General features: G+C 37.9%; 2 protein-coding genes across 4 annotated transcripts in view; both read right to left on the bottom strand.

Annotated features, from left to right (window-relative positions):
* Nucleotides 1–14,911: 14,911 nt before the first annotated feature.
* Nucleotides 14,912–15,972, bottom strand: ccl35.1 (chemokine (C-C motif) ligand 35, duplicate 1). Its single transcript, XM_056250763.1, has 3 exons — nt 15,772–15,972; nt 15,540–15,654; nt 14,912–15,389 (listed from the first exon to the last, which is right to left on the bottom strand). Exons 1-3 carry the CDS (start codon nt 15,839–15,841, stop codon nt 15,278–15,280), a joined length of 297 nt encoding a protein of 98 aa, XP_056106738.1. The 5' UTR covers nt 15,842–15,972; the 3' UTR covers nt 14,912–15,277.
* Nucleotides 15,973–24,013: 8,041 nt separating this feature from the next.
* Nucleotides 24,014–26,909, bottom strand: part of smpd3 (sphingomyelin phosphodiesterase 3) — a 38,756-nt gene continuing 35,860 nt past the window's right edge. For all 3 annotated transcript variants that reach the window (XM_056250827.1, XM_056250830.1, XM_056250828.1), the window contains exon 8: nt 24,014–25,483. In XM_056250827.1, coding sequence (XP_056106802.1) covers nt 25,382–25,483 — 102 coding nt within the window. In that variant the 3' untranslated portion in view covers nt 24,014–25,381. The remainder of the gene's footprint in view (nt 25,484–26,909) is intronic.

The following is a 26,909-nucleotide window of genomic DNA, read 5'->3' on the forward strand; positions in this document are numbered from 1 at the left end:
TGTAGCCTACCATCTTCCCGAATGAAAGCCCATCAGACTGAAACCTTTCATCAGTAGGTGGCAGTAGAGGACTGCAGAACACTACCAGGTGCCGTAGGCTACTGTATACTGTCTTATATTTGCCTTCAGTGGTTTTAGTCATATTTAGATAATTCCCACACATCTCAATGAGATATTTAAAAATCAAAATCATGATTGTAACAACGCCAACAAATTTAAATAAATAAAAAATCCACCACCAGATGTCAGCCGAGAACTCCTCTTATTTAGGATCTGCCAGTGTGAAAGACACTCTTTTCTTTCACCCATTGTAGGCTACTTCCCAAAACCATGCGTATCTCTCCAGACGCATTTATCTTACTTCAATTTTTTAAAGAGGCCATAAATTAAAATTAAATGTACAAGTACAGTAGCCTTTATGACTCTGTACTTCTGAATTGATTTTTTTTACTCTGAACTACATTTTTAGTTCATAAATTAAAATGAAATGTACAAGTACATAGCCTTTATGACTCTGTACCTCTGTATTGATTTTTTAATGACTCTGCATTGCAATGTAAACGATATAGGTATGCATGTAAAGTATGTACATACATTACACATAGGCTACTACTATATTAGTGACCAGACGTGAAATCTCAAGGGTCCATGGCCAGAAAAAGTTTGAAAACGCTTAAGGCCAAATGATGTTGTTGAGAGGGGAATACACAGTATGATTATGACTAAGCCATCAAAATCAGCAGTCAGTGACCTCTGTTGTTTCTCAGAGGTTTAATCGTTTTAGTCTTAAAGGGGTCATATAATGGTACATGCACTTTTACAAGTTGATTGTACTGAAATGTGTGTTGGCAGTGCCTGTACACAACCATCATATAATGATAAAAATCCATCCAGTGTTTTTGTTTTAATCTCCTTATATGTTTTCCCCTGCCTCAAATTGAGCCGTTCGTTTTTGTGACGTCAATAAAACGGACGCCCCTCCCACGATTGTTGATTGACAGGAGTCAGCACAGGAGTTTCAACACAGACCCGCCCTCGCTCGTCCTGTCAATCATAGTCTGCGCGGATCGGCGCGGTCATTGTTGATATGCTGGAGCACTGTCTATGAGCAGAATGGCGTCTAAGCGATTGTGGTGTTCTGTTCTTGGGTGCAATAACGAACACAGCAGTCATTTTAATGTTCCTAAATCCGAACCGCTGAAGACGCAGTGGCTGAGTTTGTTTTCGAAGGGAATATTCCCCACGATCAACGTCAATGCTCTCATGTTTGCCGAATCATTTCTCAGTGGACTGCTTTATAAACGAGGATCAGTGTAAAGCTGGTTTTGCTGAGAAGCTGCACCTGAATAAAGGATCGGAACCTATTCGTCTTCCTGCTGAACCTTCAGAAGAACTAAAGTGAGTGCCCAGCTAACAAAATAAAGTCCCCAGAACGTCCCCTGAACGTCCACTGCGAACGTCCCCTGAACGTCTTCGTGTAGGGTTCTTTAAACGTTCGCAGGACGTCGTGGGGGACGTTCGCGGGACGTCCCGAGGGACCTTCGCGGGACGTTTAGAAAACTTTCGGGGACCTTTTCGGAACGTTCACTAGAAGTCCTTTTAACATCTTAAGACCCTTTTATAGTGTAGCATTAGTCTGATAACACAAAATCGAACAACCAAGGAACAAACACAAGGAATATCAGGAAACAAAAATACTTTTATTTTCATAAACAAAAAAAGTGCGTGTGTGTGTGTCTAGTTGCCAAGTTTCCAGCTGAAACGAAGTTCACATGTGTCTTCAAATGCGCTGGCAGCTGTGTGTGTGTGTGTGTGTGTGTGTGTGTGTTTGTCGGTCAGCTGTGGGATTAATCCGATGGCAATTCTCCACCTTTGGCCCTAAAACAACAAAATAAACATATTCAGTTATGATTTTATCCAAGTGGAATATAACGTTGTCTCATTTCAGCTACATTTAACGTTAGCTTCGTAGGCATAACGGTTATCAGCGGTACATTGCGGACAACTTCAGCAAACGTTTTAAAAGGTAACATTTTCATATAATTTAAAGACGGACAGTGGTTATGGTAACAAATTTATAATAACCTAAATTTAACGTTTTATTATACAACGTTAACAAATTTATAATAACCTAAATTTAGCTACATTTAACGTTAGCTTCGTAGGCATAACGGTTATCAGCGGTACATTGCGGACAACTTCAGCAAACGTTTTAAAAGGTAACATTTTCATATAATTTAAAGACGGACAGTGGTTATGGTAACAAATTTATAATAACCTAAAAATTAAAAATACCTTTAGACAGACGACGGACAGAGAAAACACAATAAGGCTGCGTCTGAGGAGGACCGTTAACTGTCACTACGCTACGCAGCTGAGCGTTGCCATGGATACAAACCATAGACTGTGATACAAACCGCGTACATAAGGAATGACGTCACTCGCTTAGGTGCATTTGATCCTATGATTTGATCGTCACTTGCTTGTTTCTCCAATTTTTTTTGTGTTATTTGATCTGCATGTGCTATCAATAATTAGAATAATATTTTTCCTAAAATATATTATTTTTAATAAAACCAGTCACCTTCGCCTGACCAACAGTTTGACAGGTAAATGTTAAGGATACTTTTATTTGTCTTACCGTGTTACTTTCCACTTTCTTTCCAGCAATTTTTCATTCTTCACGTTTTCCTTGGCTGCATTCATCATTTGAAGTCGATGCATTCTTTTAGAGCTCCTGGGATTCAACCTCTTCGTGCATGTGGAATAGCCTTTATAAATAGCTCATATTCAATTGAATCAATTTTCATGTTTTTGATGTTTAAATTATAACGGGTGAAAACAGACTCGTGGTTTTATTACATCTTTAATTAGTGATATAATTTACATGAAAGTTATTATCTTAACATTAAAACACTAACGTTTTTAGCATGAACTTACAATTAATGCAAATATTTGCATTTATATTTTAGTTTAATTATTCGTTTGTCTGAGTTGCAAAGTGTCAGTTGATGATGGCAAACGCATGGGCGACTGGATTTTGCAAGTGTTGTCATGGAAATGCCAGGTGAGGGACGAAATAGGGACGTTCGCAAACTGGCCCGGACAAATGTCCTCAGAACGTCCGTCAGCGAACGTTATAAAATGGACCAAATGCGAACGTCATCGGAATGTCCGTCAGCGAACGTTACAAAATGGACCAAATGCGAACGTTATCGGAATGTCCGTCAGCGAACGTTACAAAGCGGACCAAATGCGAACGTCATCGGAATGTCCGTCAGCGAACGTTACAAATGGGACCAAGTGCGGACGTCCTCAGAACGTCCGATCGGGAACGTTAGCGGACCTAATGCGGACCTAAGGGGACGTTTGAACCCAGGTAGCAAAGAATTCTGGCCCAGATTTGGCATGTGTCTGGCACAGCTGGCATTCATCCGGCACTGGCATACAGCATGTGGGCCAAACATGGCCCGGGTTTGGCAGAGATGGCACTGGATTTAAGACGGCACCCAAGACATGGGCCAGATATCAAATGGAGTATTTGGCCCAGATGTCAAATATAGATATGTGGGCCATATATGTATGGCCGATCTTGAGCCACATTTAAAATCATTTAAAAATATTTTTGAGTAAAATCCCAATGTTTTCCCATACAGAAAAGTAATATATTCACATATATGTGAAACACTGTAAAATATATTTTACAGTGAAAATGTTAACATGTTATTTAACAATAACATGTTATGCATTTTAAAAATATATTTTCAAAATGTATTTCAATATATTTTACAGTGTTTCACATATTTGTGAATATATTACTTTTCTGTATGGGAAAACATTGGGATTTTACTCAAAAATATTTTTAAATGATTTTAAATGTGGCTCAAGATCGGCCATACATATATGGCCCACATATCTATATTTGACATCTGGGCCAAATACTCCATTTGATATCTGGCCCATGTCTTGGGTGCCATTATAAATCCAGTGCCATCTCTGCCAAACCCGGGCCATGTTTGGCCCACATGCTGTATGCCAGTGCCGGATGAATGCCAGCTTTGCCAGACACATGCCAAATCTTGGCCAAATTTGTTTGCTGACTGTAGCTTAAGCTGCTCTCGGGTAGCAAAGAATTCTGGCCCAGATTTGACATGAAGCCGGCACGGCATTCAGTCGGCACTGGCATGAGGCATGTGAACCGAACATAGCCCGGTTATGGGCAGATTGAACCGTTTTTAAGGCGGCAAACAGGATATGGGCCAGTGTTTAAAACGTGTATTATTTGTCTCACACGTAAAATATAGAAATGTGGCCCACATATGTCTGGCCAGACTTATCCCACAGTTAAAATGTAATTTCAGATATTTTATAATTGATTATATTTTCATAAACACAGTTTCCCCTATTCCTGTTTGCACCATGGGCTTATTGCTCTCTATTAACAAGGTTTAATTAGCCTAATAATAATTTAAAATATGAAACACCATAAATTTTAAATTTAAAATAGAACTTTAATTGTTTGATTGTCTCATTTCATGCACAAGAAGGCCAATCGTTTCTTTCTTACAACGTCCTAATATGGCAAAAAAAAAAAAAAACATTTTTAAATTTTTTTTACCAATCAGGTTGCATCTAGAAAAACGCGCCCAGAAAGCGCGCCTAAACCGCAATGCTTCATGGGTTTGCAGTTTTACCTCATTGTAGTCTTTACACTCAATCTTGTATTTTTGTCTTCTTTATATATGTATATATATTTTTTTAATTTTTTATTTTTTATTTTATTTTTATTCAATTGAAACTGTGCAATCTTGCGATTTAGCCGGTTTAGTTAATGGTTTAGAACGCTTCAACCCAAAAAAAAAAAAAAAAAAAAAAAAATTATACTTCCGGATCCAGCGCTGCCGAAGAAGAAGTGGGCGCGCACTGATGCACTCGACTGCATTTCACTAACGGTCGCGGACTTCTCACCTCAAAGCGAGCGAAGTTTGGTAAGTGATAATTTTTAATTTTAGAGTTAGTATGAGTTAGTATAGTCGGAAAGTGAAATGTTAAGGATGTGCCACAATGTATAATTGTAGCTGTTAGTTAAAATGTAGAAGTTGACTAAATGTTCGTCGATTACATTTAACGTTAAATGACATCAGACATCTTTATTTTTATCACAGCCATTTCAATTTAAGTGACATACACTGATGGATTAACATACTAAAATGTATAGCAGCAATTGGCACCTGAAACATCACACAAAAATATAAATATCATAAGGATATTGATTACTTTTGTTTATATTCTATTGATTGAGGATTTTATCAATTTTGTGCCCTTATGATATTTATATCTTCTATAGAGATTATCAAATTTTAAGTTCGATAATTTTTAATGCTAATTTGTGTTATATAAACAACATATCACGACAAAGCCCTCTTAAAATTTCAAATATGCAGAGACACAGAGAGATAAAATCAGTATTGTAACACATACAAAAAAAGTTTAACATTTAAGAAATAGCCTATACATTTTTTGCAATTATGCTAACTTACATCATTACAGCGATTACATGTTATTATCATATAACACACTGGCAGTTTAAAGTTTTGAAAAACAGCTTGACTGTATTTTTTAGCAAGTAGCCTAAATGTAAGTTAGCCATGGTGAGTAAAAGAGAGATTAGATTTGGACCTCCTAAACATTTGACATCAAATTTAGCCTATGTTTGTGTGTGTGTGTTTGCATTTCTAATCCATTGTGGATTTTGTTGTGGTATCACTCATTATTTATGCAATTTGTTAAAATGTTTGTTTGATAAATTATGTAACAAGTGAGCAAGTGGGTTTTTGGGTTTTCATAGTTTGTCTTCCATTTTGAAATTAAATAAGAAGAAATGAAAAAAACAAGATTTCAGCTGTGAACCAAATAAATGAAAATATAGTCAAAATCTTATATTTTTGTTTATTTAAAATTTTTTTTTTTCTTGTTTCTGCTTATTTCATTTTAAACTGAAAAACAAACTTATCAAAACGTACACGGACCTTGTAGTCTTATTCATTTATGATTGTTTTTGTTTGGTGTGTGTGTGTGTGTGTGCTTTCTATTTTAGTAATAATTTATATAAATATTTTTTCAATTTATAATGTTCTCTTTTGTGTTTGTTTCAGGTTCAAGAACAAAAGACCTGAGTAAAGCCACGGTATGGAAAAGACTTGTTCAAGAGCTGACATTCAAGAGCTTGACATTCAAGAAGTTTTTTGTTTGTTTGTTTTTTTGTAAATTGTTTTTGTTTAAATGTGAAAAATAAACATTTGTTAAGAATACTGTTGTGTTTCAGACATTTTTCAGCTGAGCAGGGTGTATATAAAGTGGCTAGATCATGGTTTAGTTGAGGCTGACATGAATCAACCCAGACAACAACATAGTGTCGGCCCAGATCCGGCCCACTTCTTGTACACGTGGATTCCACACGGCCCAGATGTGGGCCGGATCTGGGTCGACACTGTTACTGTCTGGGAATTGTTTGGTCCTACAAAGGACCAGAATAGGGCCAGCTATAGTCATACATTTGGCTGAGATATGGCTATGCCATGGGTCTTATGTGGCCCGAGTTCTGGCAACCAGACCTGGTCCAGAATAGGGCCAGCTATTAGTCATACATTTGGCTGAGATATGGCTATGCCATGGGCCATATGTGGCCCGAGTTCTGGCAACCAGACCTGGTCCAGTCATGTACCGTAATTCATTGCTGTATTTGGGCCAAGTGAAAGTGGGTTGTGTGGCCCGTCACTGGGCCAAACCAATTTTGCTATGTGGGAAACGTCCGGGGGACGTCCCTTGTTTGCTGGGTGTAACGTTTTATTAATCTTTATATTAATATATAATCTTTGCAAATCGCCAGCTGCACGCTTCACGATGAATGCGTCGGTTTACACTCAGGGTACATTACAGCATGTTTTCTATGTACAACGTTCTCAATATAATTCATAATCCCACGTTTATAATGAACAACGCGTGGTTATTGTGTTATAAACGGCGTATGCGCAGAACAGAGGGGTGGAGTGAGCAAAGCTCATGATCATTTAAAGTCATACTGAAACGGCGTGCTGAAAACAGAGCTGTTTTTGACCAGGTAAAATAAGTGTTTTCTTACAATACTAATGAGAATTTTTAATTAAAGTATATTACAAACTTTTAATTTAGACCCTAAAGAATCATATTAGCTTGTACAAAAATGGCATTATATGACCCCTTTAATATTAAAGTTCTGGCCACTGCCTCTACATGGTCAAATCATACAACACACACACACACGCACGCGCACGCACGCACGCACGAATGCACACACACACACACACAGACACACACACAGTATCTGGATCTAAAATAGACAGTGCCACTTCCTAGTACCAACATGACATTTGTTTGGGGGGAGAAAAGAGAATTGAGTCTGGTTATATTTTAAGACACACCTTCTCAAGTTCAACAGTGAAATACACATGACCACAAACCAGTGTGGTTGAAAATGATCACTCACTGTACGTCACACTCAAACTTTCCATCTGGTGTACACATGTACAAAGCAATGGTTTCAGTGGTACGGAACACATTGTATCTCGTGCTAGAATGACGAGATGTTTAGCAGTAGTGAAATCAATTATGATGTAAACAGCGCTTGCCTCATATTCATGCTCTTCACATGCTGTTTATTTTCAGCGTCTGAGGGAAGCGTTGAAAAACTTCAAACAGTTTTTCCTGTTTGTTTTGTAAGGTGTTAATAGCATTGTTTAGGTCCTTTCAAAATAGGGTTGATATAATTAGAGTGATTACGTTTTAATAATCGTCCAACTCTATGAGAACAGAAGAGTCCACCACACCACAACTATAACGATAACGACACAAAGGAAAGATATCGTTGGAATCACTTTCAGAAAGATTTTTTCCAGCTGATGATAAAAACATTGTGAGCCAACATGAATCCATACTGCTTTAAAGAGCTCAAGCTTTAAAGCGACAGACAACAAAACTGCAGCGAGAGCATGTAACATTAAACAGAAGGTTGGTGTGGACGGACGCTAAAAGTTATCGTTATAGTTACATTTATATTACGTTCTTGGTGTGAACGGGCCTTATGTCGAGTACACTGAACGATTTTCACTCTCCGACAGTTTTGTGGAAATCGCGACAAATTCCTGAAAAACATGAGTGACAATCGCACAGTGTATGATCAACAGAGGCGGACAGAGTACAGAGCTTTGAGTAAAAGTACAGATACCCCTTGCTAAATTTTACTCAAGTACAAGTAAAAGTACTACATTCAGATGTCTACTTAAGTAAAAGTACTAAAGTACTTGTTTTTAAAAGTACTTGAGTATCAAGAGTACAAGAGTAGATTTTCTAAATATTGCATTACTAATCTACTGCCACAATGCTTACATTTATGCACAGAAACGTCCTACATGGAGTTATGAAAAATGTTAATGTTAATACCTTGGAGAATGTAAAAGGAATTGAAAGTAAAATCAAGTCATTTTCATCTTTTTACCATGTTGCTTTATTTAATTAAATTAAATTTTTGGGGGGTCCCATCTTTAAATGCGGGGACAACACACACACACACACACACACCACATGTAAGGGTGGCGCTGCCAATAAAGCACCTAAAAGCTGTCACAAAGAACCGGCAAAAGGAATGATTATGAATATGTAAAATATAGCAAGGAGATATTTTAATTGTTTATTAATAAACACTTGTTAATAAACAAGTGTTTTCTTTGTCAATGTCGGCTAGATGAAGTTGACGATGCTGACTCGCGATCTTCAGTAGTGAACGCGCCAGAGAGAAATGCACATTTCATACGGATTACATAAGCAGAGAACAGTCTGCAGTCTGTTTTCTTTCGTTTTGAATTTTTCTGTTTAAAAGTAGACTGTCTGTGAGAGGCAAGTAGGCTACCTTATACACTGAGTTTCGGTTCATTTATGAGACGAGATCCAGTTCACGTGCCGGCGCCTCCGTTTCTTATCTATCGTCTGCTATTTACTTCTTATTTATTAAACCCAGGCAATTGGTTGATGAAACATTGATTAAAATTAAGATACAATTAATGCAAAACGAAATTCAGGTTAAAGAAAGGTTTTGTGTTTTCTGTTTGATGTCTCTGTAAAAATTTTAAAGCATTTTTTATGCCGCTTTCAGAGCGCTCACGTCCGTAACGGAGAACACGTCCATAACATTGTTTTTTCCTCATAAATGCAAACCCGAAAAATAAAATAAAACTAAATTAAATTGTATGTACTGTGGAGACTGAGCGCCAACCCTTCTTCATTCGCTGGGTAGTAGCCTACTTTGGTTTGCGCAGTGTAATTCACATAATCAGTAAAATATTTTGCCTCCTAAAGTTTTTTTTAAGAAATCAGAAATCCCTTGTGGCTACGCCACTGCCACATTTGAACCTGACTGTTTTAAACACACCACATACTCAAGAACATCAAACCAAATGCTTGGCTTACATTAATGTGTAATATAAAATCTGACCATTGAGTTGACTTTGGCGGAAAGCTGAAAATGATTGCTGATAGGCTGTCCCAATCAGTGGCGCCTGCACAATCCAATCACGTTTGAGAGGGAAACAACAAATTGAGGGTTTCCGAGATTTTTCTTTTTTTTTAACTTTTTTTTTTTACTCGGGTACTCACGGTTATGGATAGAAATATGTTGGAGTAAAGAGTACAATATTTGCCTCTCAAATGTACTTGAGTAAAGTCATGAGTACTCCACAAAAATTATACTCGAGTAAAGTACAGATCCCTCAAAATTGTACTTAAGTACTGTACTCAAGTAAATGTACTCCGTTACTGTCCGGCTCTGATGATCAAAGACGCGATCTGCCCGTGAGATATTTACATGCTAAATATCTGGACCTGTCTGCGACTCACATGCTGTGTCCCAATTCGCATACTATCAGTCCTAAATAGTATTCGAAAATAGAATTAGTACATCCCAAATCGTAGTATGTTGAAATTAGTGTTCCAAAGATACCGGATGGTCTACTTTTTTACTTTTTTCGGTCAGAATTCGAAGTGCAGAGCGATGCAGTCTAACGGCTTATATTGCCCACAACCCATTGCAGGTTGGACGAGAATTCAGTTAGAACTACAAACACGAGTGAAAAGTGTTAAAGAACTACAGACATGGAGGACGCGCGAGTCCAGCGGTAGAGAGGTTTAGATAAAGGGCTTTGAGTGATTAATTATTAGTATCTAACCTGACGAAAATGTATTTATTCAATGTTGGCTACAGACATTATATTTCATCTGCAGCAGCATTGTGAACTTTTGTAAAGATATGTTTAGCCATTAACTTTTAAATGCATCATTATATTCAAATTGCAAACACTTCTCCAGAGTCTCCACATGAAAGACCCACGACTGGCAGGTGAACGTGCTATAACATTTCTCTCCGAAACGGTAAGAAATTGAATTAGATTGAATGGAGGATTTTAAAGAAGCACTAAGTAGGAATTCCGTTTTTGTCAAACAGCGACCCCTAGAGTCGCTGTGGAGTACTTGTACTGTCGTGAATAGCACTCACGCAGAGATGGCTTGCACTCACGGCCGGATCCCCTCGCCCTGTACACCGCTACCTGTTCAGTAGGATGGACGCTGTAACGAGTGGAAATAAGGTGTGGCCCCTTTAAGAGCTGCGCGCGCCCTGTTTAACTGTCGGCAGTCTGTATTGTATGTGCCCCTCGAACACCACATGTATACGGCGCCGGGTTATTTCTGTTTGATGCTCATTTTATCAGAATTTTATCAGATCTGTTTTTTGCCGTAAAGCAATTCGTTACCTCGCGAGACCTGATATCACACGATACTTCCTAACCACCATTCAACATGAAATCAGTAATATAAACATTACAATGACTCCAAAGCTGTTCGTTTAAGGTAAAAAAGTTACTTAGTTCACCTTTAACTGTGACAAGATGATTGACAGTAGGCTACAGTGACAGTATGCACGCATAGACAGTAAAAGATATGGACACAGCGACCCCATAGACTTCAACGGAGAAAAGTGAAGTCAATTAGAAGCACTCACTTCCTGATTGCCAAGCGCACTGCGCAGACTCACACTGAGCTTGACGACGTAGATGTGACGTGAGCAACCTGTCTGACAGTTGTACGTCTTCTAGTAGCTGTGCCAAGAGGAATCTGAATCATTCCCTTCCGAATCTTGCAGAGTCGGAGAGCGTGAGTAGGAGCTGTCCATGAGCAGCAGCAGGAGCAACTGTATGACTCTCTATGGGCTTCTCCCTTGACTTTATGCCTCCACGTCCCCCCGATTCCCCGCGAGCTTCTCCTCCTGCCTATACGATAATTTCTCTACTGTGCGACAGAGTCGCGTGTTGTGACGCAATCGTTAGCCTATTTTTACAAAAACTGCTTCTATGGGGCCATAACGTAAGATACAAGGTAATGGAGCCTTTTATACATTGCCGTGTTTCTTCAGAAATAAACAATGGACAAATGGAGTCTTTAAACGCCTCAGATGTAAAGTTATTCGCTGTCAAAGTGATACCAAAATGAATGGGAGTCAATGGAATCCTAACAGCAGGTGAAGGCTTGCTTCTCCAACGGCTGATGGATTACCCCCCTGGATGCACGCGACAGAGCTGTCCATTAAAGATGACGTAGTATGTCTCAAAGCTTGCTCTTTTGTCCTTTCGATTTCTTACAGGTTGAGTTGTTGTTGCCCATAACACGCTAGCATTTTGCTAATGGACGCTGATTGGTCAGTGAAGGACTGATTACGACCAGAGACACCGCTTGATGGCATCGTGGCATATACGATATGGTACAAATACAATGCAGTGCAAATAGTAAATATAATGCTGCGTTCCAGGCAGGTTTTTGAGCAGGTAAATCACGACTTCAAACCACGACTCACGACTTTGTAGCGTTCCATCCAGTCACGCCAAACTACCTGTGCGCAATATATACTTATTGTTTCAGAGACACTTAAAATTGTAATACATAATCGTGTGTGTATTTTTATCATTATAATATACACTCACCGGCCACTTTATTAGGTACCCCATGCTAGTAACGGGTTGGACCCCCTTTTGCCTTCAGAACTGCCTCAATTCTTCGTGGCATAGATTCAACAAGGTGCTGGAAGCATACCGGCCACTTTATTAGGTACACCGATCAACTGCTCGTTAACACTTAATTTCTAAGCAGCCAATCACATGGCGGCAACTCAGTGCATTTAGGCATGTAGACATGGTCAAGACAATCTCCTGCAGTTCAAACCGAGCATCAGTATGGGGAAGAAAGGTGATTTGAGTGACTTTGAACGTGGCATGATTGTTGGTGCCAGAAGGGCTGGTCTGAGTATTTCAGAAACTGCTAATCTACTGGGATTTTCACGCACAACCATCTCTAGGGTTTACAGAGAATGGTCCGAAAAAGAAAAAACATCCAGTGAGCGGCAGTTCTGTGGGCGGAAATGCCTTGTTGATGCCAGAGGTCAGAGGAGAATGGCCAGACTGGTTCGAGCTGATAGAAGGGCAACAGTGACTGAAATAACCACTCGTTACAACCGAGGTATGCAGCAAAGCATTTGTGAAGCCACAACACGCACAACCTTGAGGCGGATGGGCTCAACACGCACAACCTTGAGGCGGATGGGCTATAACAGCAGAAGACTCCACCGGGTACCACTCATCTCCACTACAAATAGGAAAAAGAGGCTACAATTTGCAAGAGCTCACCAAAATTGAACAGTTGAAGACTGGAAAAATGTTGCCTGGTCTGATGAGTCTCGATTTCTGTTGAGACATTCAGATGTTAGAGTCAGAATTTGGCGTAAACAGAATGAGAACATGGAACCATCATGCCTTGTTACCACTGTGCAGGCTGGTGGTGGTGGTGTAATGGTGTGGGGGATGTTTTCCTGGCACACTTTAGGCCCCTTAGTGCCAATTGGGCATCGTTTAAATGCCACGGCCTACCTGAGCATTGTTTCTGACCATGTCCATCCCTTTATGGCCACCATGTACCCATCCTCTTATGGCTACTTCCACCATGTCACAAAGCTCTAATCATTTCAAATTGGTTTCTTGAACATGACAATGAGTTCACTGTACTAAAATGGCCTCCACAGTCACCAGATCTCAACCCAATAGAGCATCTTTGGGATGTGGTGGAACGGGAGATTCGCATCATGGATGTGCAGCCGACAAATCTGCGGCAACTGTGTGATGCCATCATGTCAATATGGACCAAACTCCCTGAGGAATGCTTCCAGCACCTTGTTGAATCTATGCCACGAAGAATTGAGGCAGTTCTGAAGGCAAAAGGGGGTCAAACCCGTTACTAGCATGGGGTACCTAATAAAGTGGCCGGTGAGAGAGACTAGAGAGAGACATCAGAGCCGGCGGCGAACGTCACAAGCACTAGCCGAGGAAAGGCTGTTCCAGGCGGGGTGCAGAGCGCTGAGACCCGGTGAAAGACTGGTCCTCACAACTCCGAAAACGTCAGATCAAACTTTTAAATAGGCGCTATCTTTATAAATAAACCACAGATTTGAGCTTTAAACAACTACATTGTCGACTGAAAAACTAAAACTACATTTCGTGACACAATAACAGTAGTATTTTTAAATTTCGCGGCTTCTCTCGTCTGTCTATGCGCGAAAGCACCAGTGAATGAAGGATTGCTGTAAAGCAGGTTTCTGGTCGTACGATGTGTATGACGTCATTGACATTTTAAAAGACTTTTTAAAGCAAATAAGTGACTCTAAAAAATCTAACACCCAGTAATGTGTAATTTTGTTGCATCTTCTTTCGAATACAACATTCAAATTACTAGACAAAAAAATTATATCCTGAGAAAAGTGGATTTTTAGGGGTATTGCTCAATAGACCTCCATTCATTCTGCACTCCGCCTGTGAGCGCCCTCATATGGACCTAGAGTGGAACTGCAACCAGTTCAGAACCCGGAAGTTTAATGTGAGTGGGAGTTCTCCCCATATTAGACATTCTCTGGTTATAGTCTAACCTCAGACAAATACAGAGCCGTTGCGCAGGAGAGATAAGTTAGTTCCACGGCAGAAGCTCCGTTTACTGATGCTTGGGCCAACTTTTCTTAAAATATAATCAAACTGGTCCTTGTCCACTCTGAAATAGGCTTTGAACCTCCCATTGTCCAGGCGGAGCTCCTGAATCAGCTGGTGAAATTCCCCATGGTTTTTGCGTTTTTGTAGTATCGGTTGCACGGTCTTGCACCCAAACACTGCAGCGTTTTTTTTTTTACTCTTCATAGTAAATAAATCTTGTAACAGAGTTACAGCAAGGGTTTTTCGGTGGTGGAAATCCATTGCTGAAATTTCCTTGCTGTAACGGAGAGCGCAGCTGATGGTTGCTTAGCAACGACAGACGCCTCTGGAGTGCAACCTCGCGCCTAGCGTTTTCTACGAGTTTTTAGGAGCACCTTAAAGGCCGGTCCGTGAAAATATTGTCTGACATTAAACCGGTCCGTGGCGCAAAAAAGGTTGGGGGCCGCTGCTATAGATCATACTTTTTTAGTGGTTGTGAAGTAAGGAAAATAATTTGTATAAATTTTCCATATAAAATTGCTTACTGGACCTGTAAGGCAACAAAGTGCTTTATAAATTTAAAAATTTCCATAGATCGGATAAAATATAGGTTGCATGTTAATGGACCCTCAAATATGTAAATATGAATGTTAATTAGTACAGAAATCTCGAAATTCGACAACTATATGTAAGTGTGAACTGTGTGAATCATGGCAGTAAAAAAGTGTGAAAAAGTCCAATCGAAATCCAGAAAGTCTTTATTATGAGGAGGTTAAGTTAGCAAAAACTTACATAAAGAGAGATCATTATTGAATGTTTTTTTTTTCTCTAATGACACAATAAAAAAATATTAAAAAAATACTCATAAAATGTTCTTCTATAAATGTCTATACTTTGAGCTATAGGCTAATCATCTTCAATACTTTATATCTTTCAGCAAAAAAACACTCTCATTAGAAATACATTAGTAAAACAATTGACAGACGAGTCAAAAAAGATAAATCCAAACAACGTACATTCTGGATTGTTTAACCCCATATAGCTTCAATATGCTGATCAGTTAGTGACAATGCGTTTGTCGGTGAGTACAATAATTGCATTTTTTCATTTTTTTTTCTCAGTTTTGCTCAGACTCCACACTTGCTTCCAAAACATGAAGTTCAGAAGTCGAAAGACGCAGGTCAACATGATCACAAGGTCCCCTGGCTCCCGATGCGCATGCGGTCAATGGCCTCCATATGCTTCTGTACCCATGAGTCAGTGGGTTTGGCACACACCTGACGGCCCTTTACAGTCTTGAACCTGTAAAGAGAATTTCAGCACCATCAAACACACGTGAACTTGCTCTGTTGGTCAAACTATTTCAAATCTACTTAAACATAACAATAAATATAATAAACACAATACGATATCCTCCACATATAAACACAGATATATTGTTGTTACACTTACAGTACGGCTTCTTTAGGGCACTGCTGGCTTGTCATGCTGTAATCGACCACTACTTTGACTGGCAGAGGACGGTCCGTGAAGGAGAAACAGCATCTTTGCGGTGAAACACGCATTCCTAGATTAAAGAAAAATGGTAAAAATCTTTCATATAAAACTGTACATTTTGTTAACATTTTGTTCAATATACAACTAGACTGTAATACAATATAGCTACAACTATGTGTCTCCATACCTTCACTGAGGCTAACTGCACACAGAAGCACCGCCACTGCGGAGAAGATGACGAAGCGAGAAGTAGTCATACTGGCCGTTCTGTTTAACAAGATCGCTGGATGAACAAAGACTCTGTTGAAGCTCTTCAAGCTGGATTTGATGCCGTTTGGCTCAAGCCATCAGCATTTATACAAATGGTTCTGTGATGGGGAGATCCCTTCATGGGTGGATTTTTGAGGAGGGGGATTTTGATTTTGAAAATTCACCCACACAGTATGAAAGTACAGCAGTATCTGTTGTCCTTTTCCCACACGTGATTATGTCCGTCACAAGTCATATTTAGTCATTGGGTTAAACAATGCTGTCTCGTTTTAAGGGACAGCCCTAACAGCCAACCTTTCACTTCCTCTTTCGCAAGTGGCTTGACAAAAAAAAAAAAAACATTGGAGTACTGAACACAATGTGCCATTATACTAGAAGGAAAATAGATGCACCATGAATTTTAAAGAATGCATATGGAATTGCAGAGGAGGAACACATTTGTCATATTTGCCAAATAGTGTGGATTTTAAACAGAATAAAACACATGAGAAGGATATAATAGTTTGGTAAAATATAACAATTTGGCTGGAGGGCCAATGGGACGTGCCCCGTATAGACAGATTTTTCATTTTTGGGTGAACTATATCTTCCAAGTCAAATTTTAAAATATGATTGTTATTTATAGGCCCTACAGGAACATGGTGTTAAAAAAAAAGAAGAGAGATTTGAGGAAAAATCACATCAATGTTTTTGCATTCTCTTGCAAAATGTTTGCGTTAAAAAAAAATTTTTGTGAGCAAAGCAGAGTTTCTTGGGGAAACGCAAAAGTATTGGGATTAATTTTCTTTCTCCCATCTCATATTTTTTGCCATAATCATGATTCCGTATAATAATGATAATTATAATGTAAACATCTTATACTATCCTGTAGTCATAAGGGAATGCTGGAGCCAAAAAAATAATAGTAGCAATAATGGTAACACTTTATAATAACTGCACGCTATTAATTAGTTAAGCATTTGTAAACAGTTAATTAATAATTTATAAATCATTAACAGACATCGACAAGCAGTTTATAAATACAGCTAAATGATTTATTCTTGATTATAAGCATATCTATAATGTGTTTAATAATTGTATTTTCAAACTTTATTAATGATCATTTATCATTTCTAAATGAAGTATTGCATTATTTACAAACAGTTATTTAGGAGTTGTCAGTGGTTCAAAAGATCCCTTAGAAAGTGTAAGTAAATGATAAACTATTTTTTTATTCAGACATATAGTAATAGTTACTTAGTGTGTTAATAAATGCTTGATTAACATGTATTTCTACTGTAGTTCATGGTTAATAGGTAGTTATAAAGCATTTAGTAGTGGTCAGTTCATTTTTGTGAGCTCATCTAAAGTGAGAACTATTCATGCCTTGTAAAGCTTTTACAAAGGAGATTTAAAGGCTCAGTTATCTTTTAAAAGGAAACAAATACGACACAATGATACAGAATATAGAAATATTTAAGATCTATTATGTACATTTAAAGTTTATTAATCATTTACTTAAACTTTCTAAGTGATCTTATGACAACTCCTAAATAACTGTTTGTAAATAATGCAATCCTTCATTTAGAAATGATAAATGATCATTAATAAAGTTTGAAAATACAATTATTAAACACATTATATGCTTATAAATCAAGAATAAAGCATTTGCAATATGAACTGAGTATTAATGTTTATTAATGCTTGTTAAATAGCTGTTTATTAATGCTTAGCTAATGATTAATTGTTACTGGTAGCATAAATTATTTTATTTTATTTAAAAACCCATCTCATTTCGATTCTAAATGAAAAATACTTTAGTTGGCTAAAACTAGTGGGCGCCACGTTTATAAGGCCCCAAATGCCCCATCAAGTATCACTTCCTCTTTTAAAAGGGGTGCTAATGACAAATGTCACATTAATAGTGTGAACTTCTGACAGTTTCGCATGTAGACACACGTGGACAGTTTTAACTAAGATTCAAACACCTCCTCATCTCTTAGAAAAGACCAAGCAATCTTGAGAAATACTTGTTTATTAAAAAGAATTGCCAACAATTAAAAGAAATTGTTCAGCATCCACCAAATCTCTCATGCACCTGTTGAAGAGTTTATTGACAGATGTTGATGAGTTGTCCTTTCATGCTCTGACTCACTATATTTTCATACACATTTACATTCATATTCAGAAGGCTTCAGTAAGTTTTTGTGTATTTCTATCCTGGGGATTGTTTTAAAGCCACATACTCAAATAAGGTACATTCCTGATGATTCACAAATTAGTGCTATATTCTGCAGAACTATCCGCTAATGCAATAGTCCATTTGATTTTAAAGAATTTCAAGGGGAAACAATTTCGCATCCATTACTCATTTTATCCCAACAATTCCCAGTGGACTTTTTTTTAGATGATCTAATGTATCAAAGGTATCCCATTGTTTATTTCACATTTGAAAGGAACCCTGTTAATAACTTAAGGGTAAAATTTGTGTTACAAAATGCAGGGGATCTTTTTAAAGGGGCTTTTAAAAAAAGGAATCTCTATTTTTATCATACTGGATTTGATATAGTACCAAACCTAAACAAAAATCTGCTTTTAAAAAAGGTTTCTTTAGCCGAGACAGCATTAAAATAGGTACAGAAAACAAATAATTCAAGCAGAATGTTACAATAAAATTCCAACATTCACATATGTTTATCATATTATGTTGCAATATTATTATTCAACATTATATGTATGCTGCTGTATACAAATATATGTTCTCATTAATACAAAAGGGGAACATAATATAATAGTAGCTTTAGTTTGTAGAATGACAGTAGCTTTCCTCATTATGACAGAAATTATGATAAGGTATAGATTTAGTCCAGGATTTTGGAAGTGAACCACTCACTCCTAAATATTTAGGAGATTAAAATACTATGTATCTATGACATATTAGATCATTTACATAACATAATTTAACCTAAATATCTCTATTTTAGTTAAATGAGAAGTTACAGATGCCGTCAAACGTGAACTGCTTGTGGTCTCGGCTAACACAACATCTCCGTTTAGCTTGGTTCATCAACCATGACTGCTTCTAGGACAGCCAGGAACCTTGGAGTTGTGATTGATGATCAGTTAAACTTCACATTGCTAGAACTGCCTGGTCCTGCAGATTTGCCTTATACAACATTAAGAGGATCAGGCCAAGCTCTTGTTCTATACAGACTGGACAAATGTAATGCTCTCTTGGCAGGCCTTCCAGCATGACTGTCAAACCTCTGCAACGGATCCAGAATGCGGCAGTGAGAGTGGTCTTTATCGAGCCAAAGAGAGCACATGTCACACCTCTCTTCATCAATTTGCACTGGCAATAGCAAGCAGTCTCAGCTGAGTCTCCATTTTCGAGACACTACTAAAGACGCATCTTTTTCATCAACACTTGACCCATTAATAACACTTACTATTATATTTATTTATTTAAAAACAAAAAAACTCACTACTGTGCCTATCTGGGCCTGTGCTAGACTAACTGGGACTTGTCACAGCACTTACATGTTGTTGCCCTATTGTTGGTTTGATTGCTTCTTGTTCTCCTCATTTATAACCAACATGAATGTTAGTTTTAGTTCCTTAAACATTTGTACTTTTAGAATTATGTTTTGATTTCTTATTTCCGTGCGTGCCGTGCACTGTAAAGACCAGAAAGAGGAAAATGTTACAACAGCGAAACAGGAAAACATGTACAAAAAAAGATCACCGAGAGAGGAAATGTACAACTCTGAGACCTCAGGCAACACAAACATGCAGTGTTCAAATGAATATTGTGCATGCTGTTATATTCTGTAGCAGCTGCATCGTCTGCTAGCGTAAAGGTTCATTAAAACGAATAAAGCTACTTTCATGCGAAACCATGTGATCCTGTCGTGCATGAGGCCAATACTTAAAAAAAAAATGTACCTGATGGTAAAATATATGTTGGCACGAACTTAGTTCAAATAAGTTGTGTCGATGCAGTGGTCGATCTGTCAGAGGCTGGACGGAGAAACAACCCCTAAGAGTATTTTGTTTCGTACCCACATTTTTGGGGACACGTTTACTTACTGGAGTAGGATTTTTCGCCAACTCTGGTAAGATATTACGGTGACGTGTGTTTATTAATTATCAGGGGTGCAACGGATCGCAGTTGATCTGTACGATTCCTCTTTCGCGCTTGAACGGACACATACACACAAAATTATGTTAAAATACCCATCTTGGCAAGTATTCATAAGTGATGTGTAAGTATACTCGTGATAAGCGGCTGTGTCACTATATTCGGTCCTTGCATTTGGTCTTAAAGTGACAGCAGCCTAATATTCCTGCTGTTCTGTGTCATTAATGTTAATAAAAAAAAAACATCATCATCATCTACATTGGTCGAGAGAAAAGAAGATAGTGAGGAGGGCAGTCAGGAGGAAAGTGATGACGACAGCTTGTAGGATAAGTGTGCGGTGTAAAGTGTCAGGACCAAGCAGCATCTATAGGTGCTCCCTTGAGAACAAGACCAAAAGTATGTTTGTTTTTGCATGCAACAAGTGATGAGCGCGACATTTCTTTGACACACTTATATGCGCCATGTCAGAAATATGCAAACATAAGTTATGCTCAAGACAAACTTGTTAATTTAAAGGTGCTATATGGAACTTTTCTTCTAAAATGAATCCTTTTTTTATTCCCTGTGTGTGAAGGGGTTGTAATCACACATTACAATGATCCACTTGTCGGGTTTTGCTATTACCTCTGAAGGCCAATATTCATATTTATATGTGAAGTCTCCGGGTCGGATTTACCGCGAAATCCATCGGATGTGACGTGCATGCGCGCTCCCGAGCCTCTCTCCTTTTTATATACAGTCTATGCGACGGCACTGCAGCTGACGACATGGAGTCTGATAACACCCCAAAACGACCTGCCTCCAGCACAACACACACTCCAACACTAACTCCACATAAATATAAAAAACAAAACAAAGTTTTATCTGCTGAAGCTCGTCAGGCCAAACGTGATTCTGATCGACTCAGGATGAAAACACGGATCAACATCGGCAGAGCTTTTGAATTATTAGTAAACTCAACTGAAATAGCAAGGTAAACTACATGAGACATGGAATGAATACAAAAGACTGTTCCAGGATAAGAAAAGGTGCTTTAGGATACTTGTTTTATGTACTAGATCTACGTTATAGATCGTTACGCTATAATGTAATTCATCCCACTATCATATTGTTTATAATAAACATTTCCAGACACGTTCAGTACAGTAATGTTACTTCCTACTGTCTTACTGTTACACTGACATTGTTCAGTCTAGTTCACTAACCGTTTTCGTTATCATTATTATACATTCGCCTATGTTGACATTGTTGATTGTGAAAGATACACGAATAGTTAGTGAAATGCCGTAGGCTATGCTAGATAACACCACATGCCGGCTAAATGCAGTCAATGTAACGTTATCATGGTACGAGCATGGAGCATTAGTTCAACGTCAAGCTGATAAAAGTAGCCTATTATTGTAACGTCGCAGTGGGAGTTTACATGAGTTTCCAGCATGTTGTGTGATGCTTTCGCCGTTGCGTTGAAAGTCTCCGTGTGCCCGGTAGTGAATGCTCGCTCCTGAGATCGCACACGCACACGAGCACGAGCGCTCTTGTTGCAATCTGAAATATCACCACTAGAGGCCGCTAAAAGTTCCATAGAGCACCTTTAACTTATATTTTTCATATTTTTGACATGGCATGAATGTACCCTGACGTTGTGGTATTTTGTCCACTCTAATAAAACAAGTCTACCATTTCAAAACCACTAAATTAGATCATTTGGCATATACAAAAGAAAAGGCCCTAGCTAGTATCACATCCTCTTTTGGTCTACCATACTGACCAAGACAAATGACGTGAGTCATATTAATAGAGATCTAGCTCTGAACAAATACCAAGCACTTCTGCCCAAGGACTAAATGTCACTATGTTTAATCATGAAAGCCTGAGCTGAACATAAGGAACATAACTAATTAAAATATATTAGATTTGTCATTGCTTTTTTTTATTAAGTAGAAATAATAGCTGTTGGTTGAGGATGAGGTAAATTAACATTAGTTCATTATGCCTACATTTGAATCCAAATGTGTTCATAAATGGCCATTGTTTTATTTGTATGAAAACCTGCATAAGTGCACACCCAATCATAATAAAGCCAATTGTTTACCATCTGCTTTTGAAGAATTTGTTACAGTGGGTTATTCCTGAAGTGTTGGGTTCTTACTGATGTTGAACTCAACATGCTTCCTGTGGAATTTTTGTAAGATACACAGAAAGTGTAGACTGAAAGTTTTGTATAGTACACTATTGTGTGGGATCACAAATCTTTCATGGAAAACCATTTTTTTATTTTCATGTACTTTTGAGGATTAAAATCCAAACTTTCTCAAAGGAAGTGTTTGTCTCTATTCTTGATGTCCTTTCACAGGCACTTGGGTTTAATAAAAAAATACACACACACACAATAAAAGGATCACGGATTCCTCAAAACTATTAAGCAACTATTTTTAACACTGATAATAATATGCTTCTTGGGCAGCAAATTAGCATATTCGAATGATTTCTGAAGGATCATGTGACAGAAGACTGGAGTAAAGATGCTGAAAATTCAGCTTTGATCACAAGAATTAAATAAATTTCAAAATATATTAATATAGAAAACATTTACTTAAAATTTTAATATTTCACAATACTACTGTTTTTACTGTATTTTTTTGATCAAATGAATGCAGCCCTGGTGAGACTTTCAAAAACATTACAACTCCAATGGCAGAGAGATGCATTCACATTTTCCCAGTGGAATTTCCATGAAACAAAACTCCTCAAATCGCATTTCTAATGAATAATCAAACAAACACACACTGTGAATCAAAGAGGGATTTTTTTTAATAAAAAGCAGAACCAAAATGCAGTTATAAAGAGCTGACACTGAGAAAGCTTTTCCCTTTCCATTTTCCCCTTTGAGAGCCTGACCAGCCTAAAGCTTGCAGTAAGCCGCATTCCTCGAATTAAAAAAAAAATACAACAACAAAAAAGTATATAGTCTCAAAAACAATATATAGAGAACATTAAGATCTTAATGGACAGCGATGAGAGTGAGAAATTGTGAAGCTTCATTATTTCACTGCATGCATCTCTACAGCTCTCCCTGTCTGACCCTTGGACACTGACCTTGGAAAATGATGTCAGTTTAGATACGATAGGAAGAGTTTATCCTCAGATTAATGATCAGTGGTTCCACTATCATGAGTAAGCCCATATTGCACCCTGCGCTCCCTTATAATCATTAGTACTGGTGGATCTGGAAAGGGTTAATTATTATGGCACACTGACCTGATTAATGAATGATACGCAAGATTAAAAATAGTGGCGGGTGGGTGCATTTGGACTAGATTAATGCTGCGTTCCATTCAAAGTTTGATGTGGGATGTTCCTATCGCTCGCTTCCACAACCACTTTGTTGATGGCCTACAAAAGATGGCCTTTGAATAAAAATTCTAAAGAAACAAAAAATGTGAAAAAATATTTCATTCCTAATAAAAACATGTGTCTTTAACATGTTGTCAAACAAACAACCGTCAGTAATGCTGATTTAAATCTCAGTTAGTTTCAAGCTGTTTGATATATGTTTGAATCACTAAAAAGAATAGACTCAAAAGAGTTATTCATTAGTGAACCGGACTTCCCTGGTTTCACTTTCTCAACAGGGTCATTCATTCGGGAATTGGACCCCCTTGACTCAAAATAGTAATTTATTTGGGAATTGAACTAGTTGAGCTGTATTTTTTTTTGATCCACCAAAAAGAATCCAAAAGTTTAGTTTCCCTAAAGCAACTATGATCGCAAGTTCTGTCGTTCCCAACAGAGATTAATGGAACTTGCGACCAAAGTTGGCCAGCGATGCTTTTGGGTAACACACCACTGGTCGCTCTGTATGTTTGCGCGAATTGGATTTGCATGGTCTTGCTACTGTATATAGCTAACAGGGAACATTCTCCTTACTTCCGTAAGGAGCGTTTCTTAGGCAAGCATTCTTCCAGTATTGTTAAAAAAACGTTATTTCAAAGTTATCTGGTTTTGAATAATGTTCTCAGAATATCTCAAAATAATTTCCTGAAACTGAATGGAACACAGCATTTGATTGGCCAATTAGTCTGTCAGTCAAAACAGGGTGGAGCTCTACACTAGGTTGCTGTAAACCTCTAACACAGCAAAAGCAGATACATGCATCATGGGGAATGTAGTCATTTGCAAATGAACAATGTCAAATCTACGAACCATGGTAATCATAAGAATAATGATAATAATATCAATAATAACAACTTATAACAAGAGAATTTTAGAGAGTATAAAAGTAATTGTGTTAACACATGAAGAGCGAGCTTCGGTGGGTCTACCTGGGGTAGTTCTTGGGGTACCGTTGCCTGATAAGTGTGTAAACATTTGCAGGGGACGACAATCTTGGCTCAAATATGTAAACAGTGAACACTGTGATGCCTTTTACAGCACCATTCTCCTGTGATGGAGCCACAGCAATACTGCAAGAAGGAAAAGGGGAGGGGCTTGTGTGTTTTTGTGAAAAACAGCCTGTGTTAATTGCGTCTGGGGTTCACTTCGAACATGCAGGCCACGACAAACATGGCAGTGCAGTGAGAAACATGCATCTACTGAGAGTTCGGGGTTAAATCCCCAACAATTGCTCAGTTTTCCCATAGTTTGCAGTGATGGCAACACTGCATCACTTCAGGGCTTGGTCACTGTATCCCAGCGGTCAATGAAACATGTTCTTAATCATTTTACTTAGTGTTAGATGAGGCCATAAACTTGCAACCTTCATCAGTATTGTATGTCAGTATATAAACTCCCTAAAAAGATGGCATGAGGCCATAGAAACCTTAGAAAGACATTAGAAAAGAAAGACACTTGCTGAGGTCTTTTGAAGAACGCTGAGGGACAGATCTTGCGGTGGAATAACTTTAAACGCACAGACGTACATGTCCTTGTCCATATTGTGTGAAAGGACGCCCGGAACAGTCAATGTACGCATTCTCCCATGCAACAGCCGTCATTCAAATATCCGGGTCATGGCACCAGAAAATGGCCTCCTGATCAAGGGCCCCGGAGAAGCTTCAGAAGTTCATCTTTAATTTTGTTCTTCAGTTCAGATGTAAACATGGAGAGTCCAGGGATGGATGGCAAACCACGGTCCAGAAAATCACACACCTGCACGCTGCTTTCAGCTGATTGGTGGTTTTCGCCTTTCTTTTACCAACCTCTCTCGTCTATGCTCTCCATCTATGTCATCCATCTTGTTTTTTACGGCTTATCAACCCTCTCAATCACCCTGCCCTCATCTGTCAGGAAGCTTGACGAATGCCTCCTCCTGCTGTTTTTCCCTTTCACTCACTTCTCTCGCTCTCTCTTTGCCTCTCCCCTCTCTCTCCGTGGCATTGATTTTCTTTTTTTGAATTATGGCCGGGTCCTAAGTCTCCTCTTCTCCAGTTGACACAACCAATCTTGCAGCCACTGAGAGGTGGTCAGTCAATCCAGCAAGTTGAGTGATGAAGCTCAACTCCTCTATATCCTGTAAAGGGTAATAGATCAAGTCATTAATAACTATTAAAATAACAGCAAAAATATATATACCATATAGAAATTTATACCTGTGAATATTTGAATTGGAACAGATGTGTCAGCTACTATTTATCTTTTTGAATGCTATTCCAACAGTGCTCCATGGGATCGCACCACAGAGTAAAGTAAGTATAACGAAACATATTAGTTGACTGCCTGACATGAATACTGTAGAGTTATGAACCAATGAAGTGAAGTAACATACTACTCTTACTATTTCTGCATATACTGTGCACAGTAGGCAAATTTCTGCATGCATATTATCTGTGAGAGTGGATTTGCCAAAATGTGCAGTAGTATTATAATAATGTAAATGTAAAATACCATATCACACAATGCAAAGCTGTTAACTTGACCTTTCATTTCCAGTGTGATAAATAACAAAACCCGGAAGCAATAACAGCTGCACTGTGACAAATTTTCATAATTGTTTAATATAGTAATATTGATCATTTAAAATTACAATTTGAACTCACTGCATAAAAAAAAGAAATAATTATTTAATTAAGAACAGTTTAATTTCCAAGATAACTGACTAAACATTTGTTTAACTTTTTTACATTTTATAACTTAAAATGTCTTAAACTTTTATTTGAATATTTTCAGTTTACATTTTAATTATAGTTTAAAATGATGTGCTTTTGTCATTTTTATTTATTTTATTTGTCATTTTTCTATTTAGCTTCATTCTGATGTTAATTTCGATCATAATTTTAGTAAATACCGGTATTACATTTACTTCAACTTTAACTCAAACAGTTAGTTGCCAGGGCAACATTTCGTCTAAGTTTCTCTTCTAATATTAATATTTTATTTTATTTCAGCTTTTATTTTATTTCAGTTAACGAAAATTATTTTGAATACATTTAATTTTAGTTACCAATAACAACACTGAGCAGTATACCATTTGTACAATTGAGTATACCTATATTCAATTACGAATATAAGCTAAATGTTTTAACACAGAAGAATGCTACACTGCTGTCATATGACCTATTTATATGACACATTTAATGCAGCATCCAGTGGCATGCAGTTAACGTTTTTTTCACAATCCGCCAGCTGGAGTGTCCATGATTGCCACCAGAGGGCACTCCTTCCGTCTCCTTTACTACCTCATCCTGAACTCCATTTCCCAGTATGCATTGCCTTACTCATTATGATTGATATTATATGTGTTAGTTATGTGTGATTACCTAGCTCGTTTGCTCTGCCTTTATAGGTTATAACTTATATGCTCTGTGTTTCCACTCATTCGTTGCGAAGTCTTGTTTGTGTTACAACTGCAATTCTGCGTGTTCTATCCTGGTTTCCAGTTTCATGGTTTTGATCTTTCGCCTGTTCTTTGTATGACCTTGTTTGCCTGTGTTTCATGT

The sequence above is a fragment of the Rhinichthys klamathensis genome, unplaced genomic scaffold (assembly GCF_029890125.1).
Source record: "Rhinichthys klamathensis goyatoka isolate OS25496 unplaced genomic scaffold, OSU_Roscu_1.1 h1tg000076l_1, whole genome shotgun sequence".
Lineage (NCBI taxonomy): Eukaryota > Metazoa > Chordata > Actinopteri > Cypriniformes > Leuciscidae > Rhinichthys > Rhinichthys klamathensis.

Bases quoted from the DNA above. Each gene is read 5' to 3' on its own strand.
- ccl35.1 (XM_056250763.1), bottom strand. From the start codon at position 15,841: ATGACTACTTCTCGCTTCGTCATCTTCTCCGCAGTGGCGGTGCTTCTG. The intron at 15,655-15,771 runs GTATGGAGACAC...TCTTTAATCTAG, and splicing joins TGCAGTTAGCCTCAGTGAAG to GAATGCGTGTTTCACCGCAA. The intron at 15,390-15,539 runs GTAAGTGTAACA...TTCTCTTTACAG, and splicing joins TGCCCTAAAGAAGCCGTACT to GTTCAAGACTGTAAAGGGCC.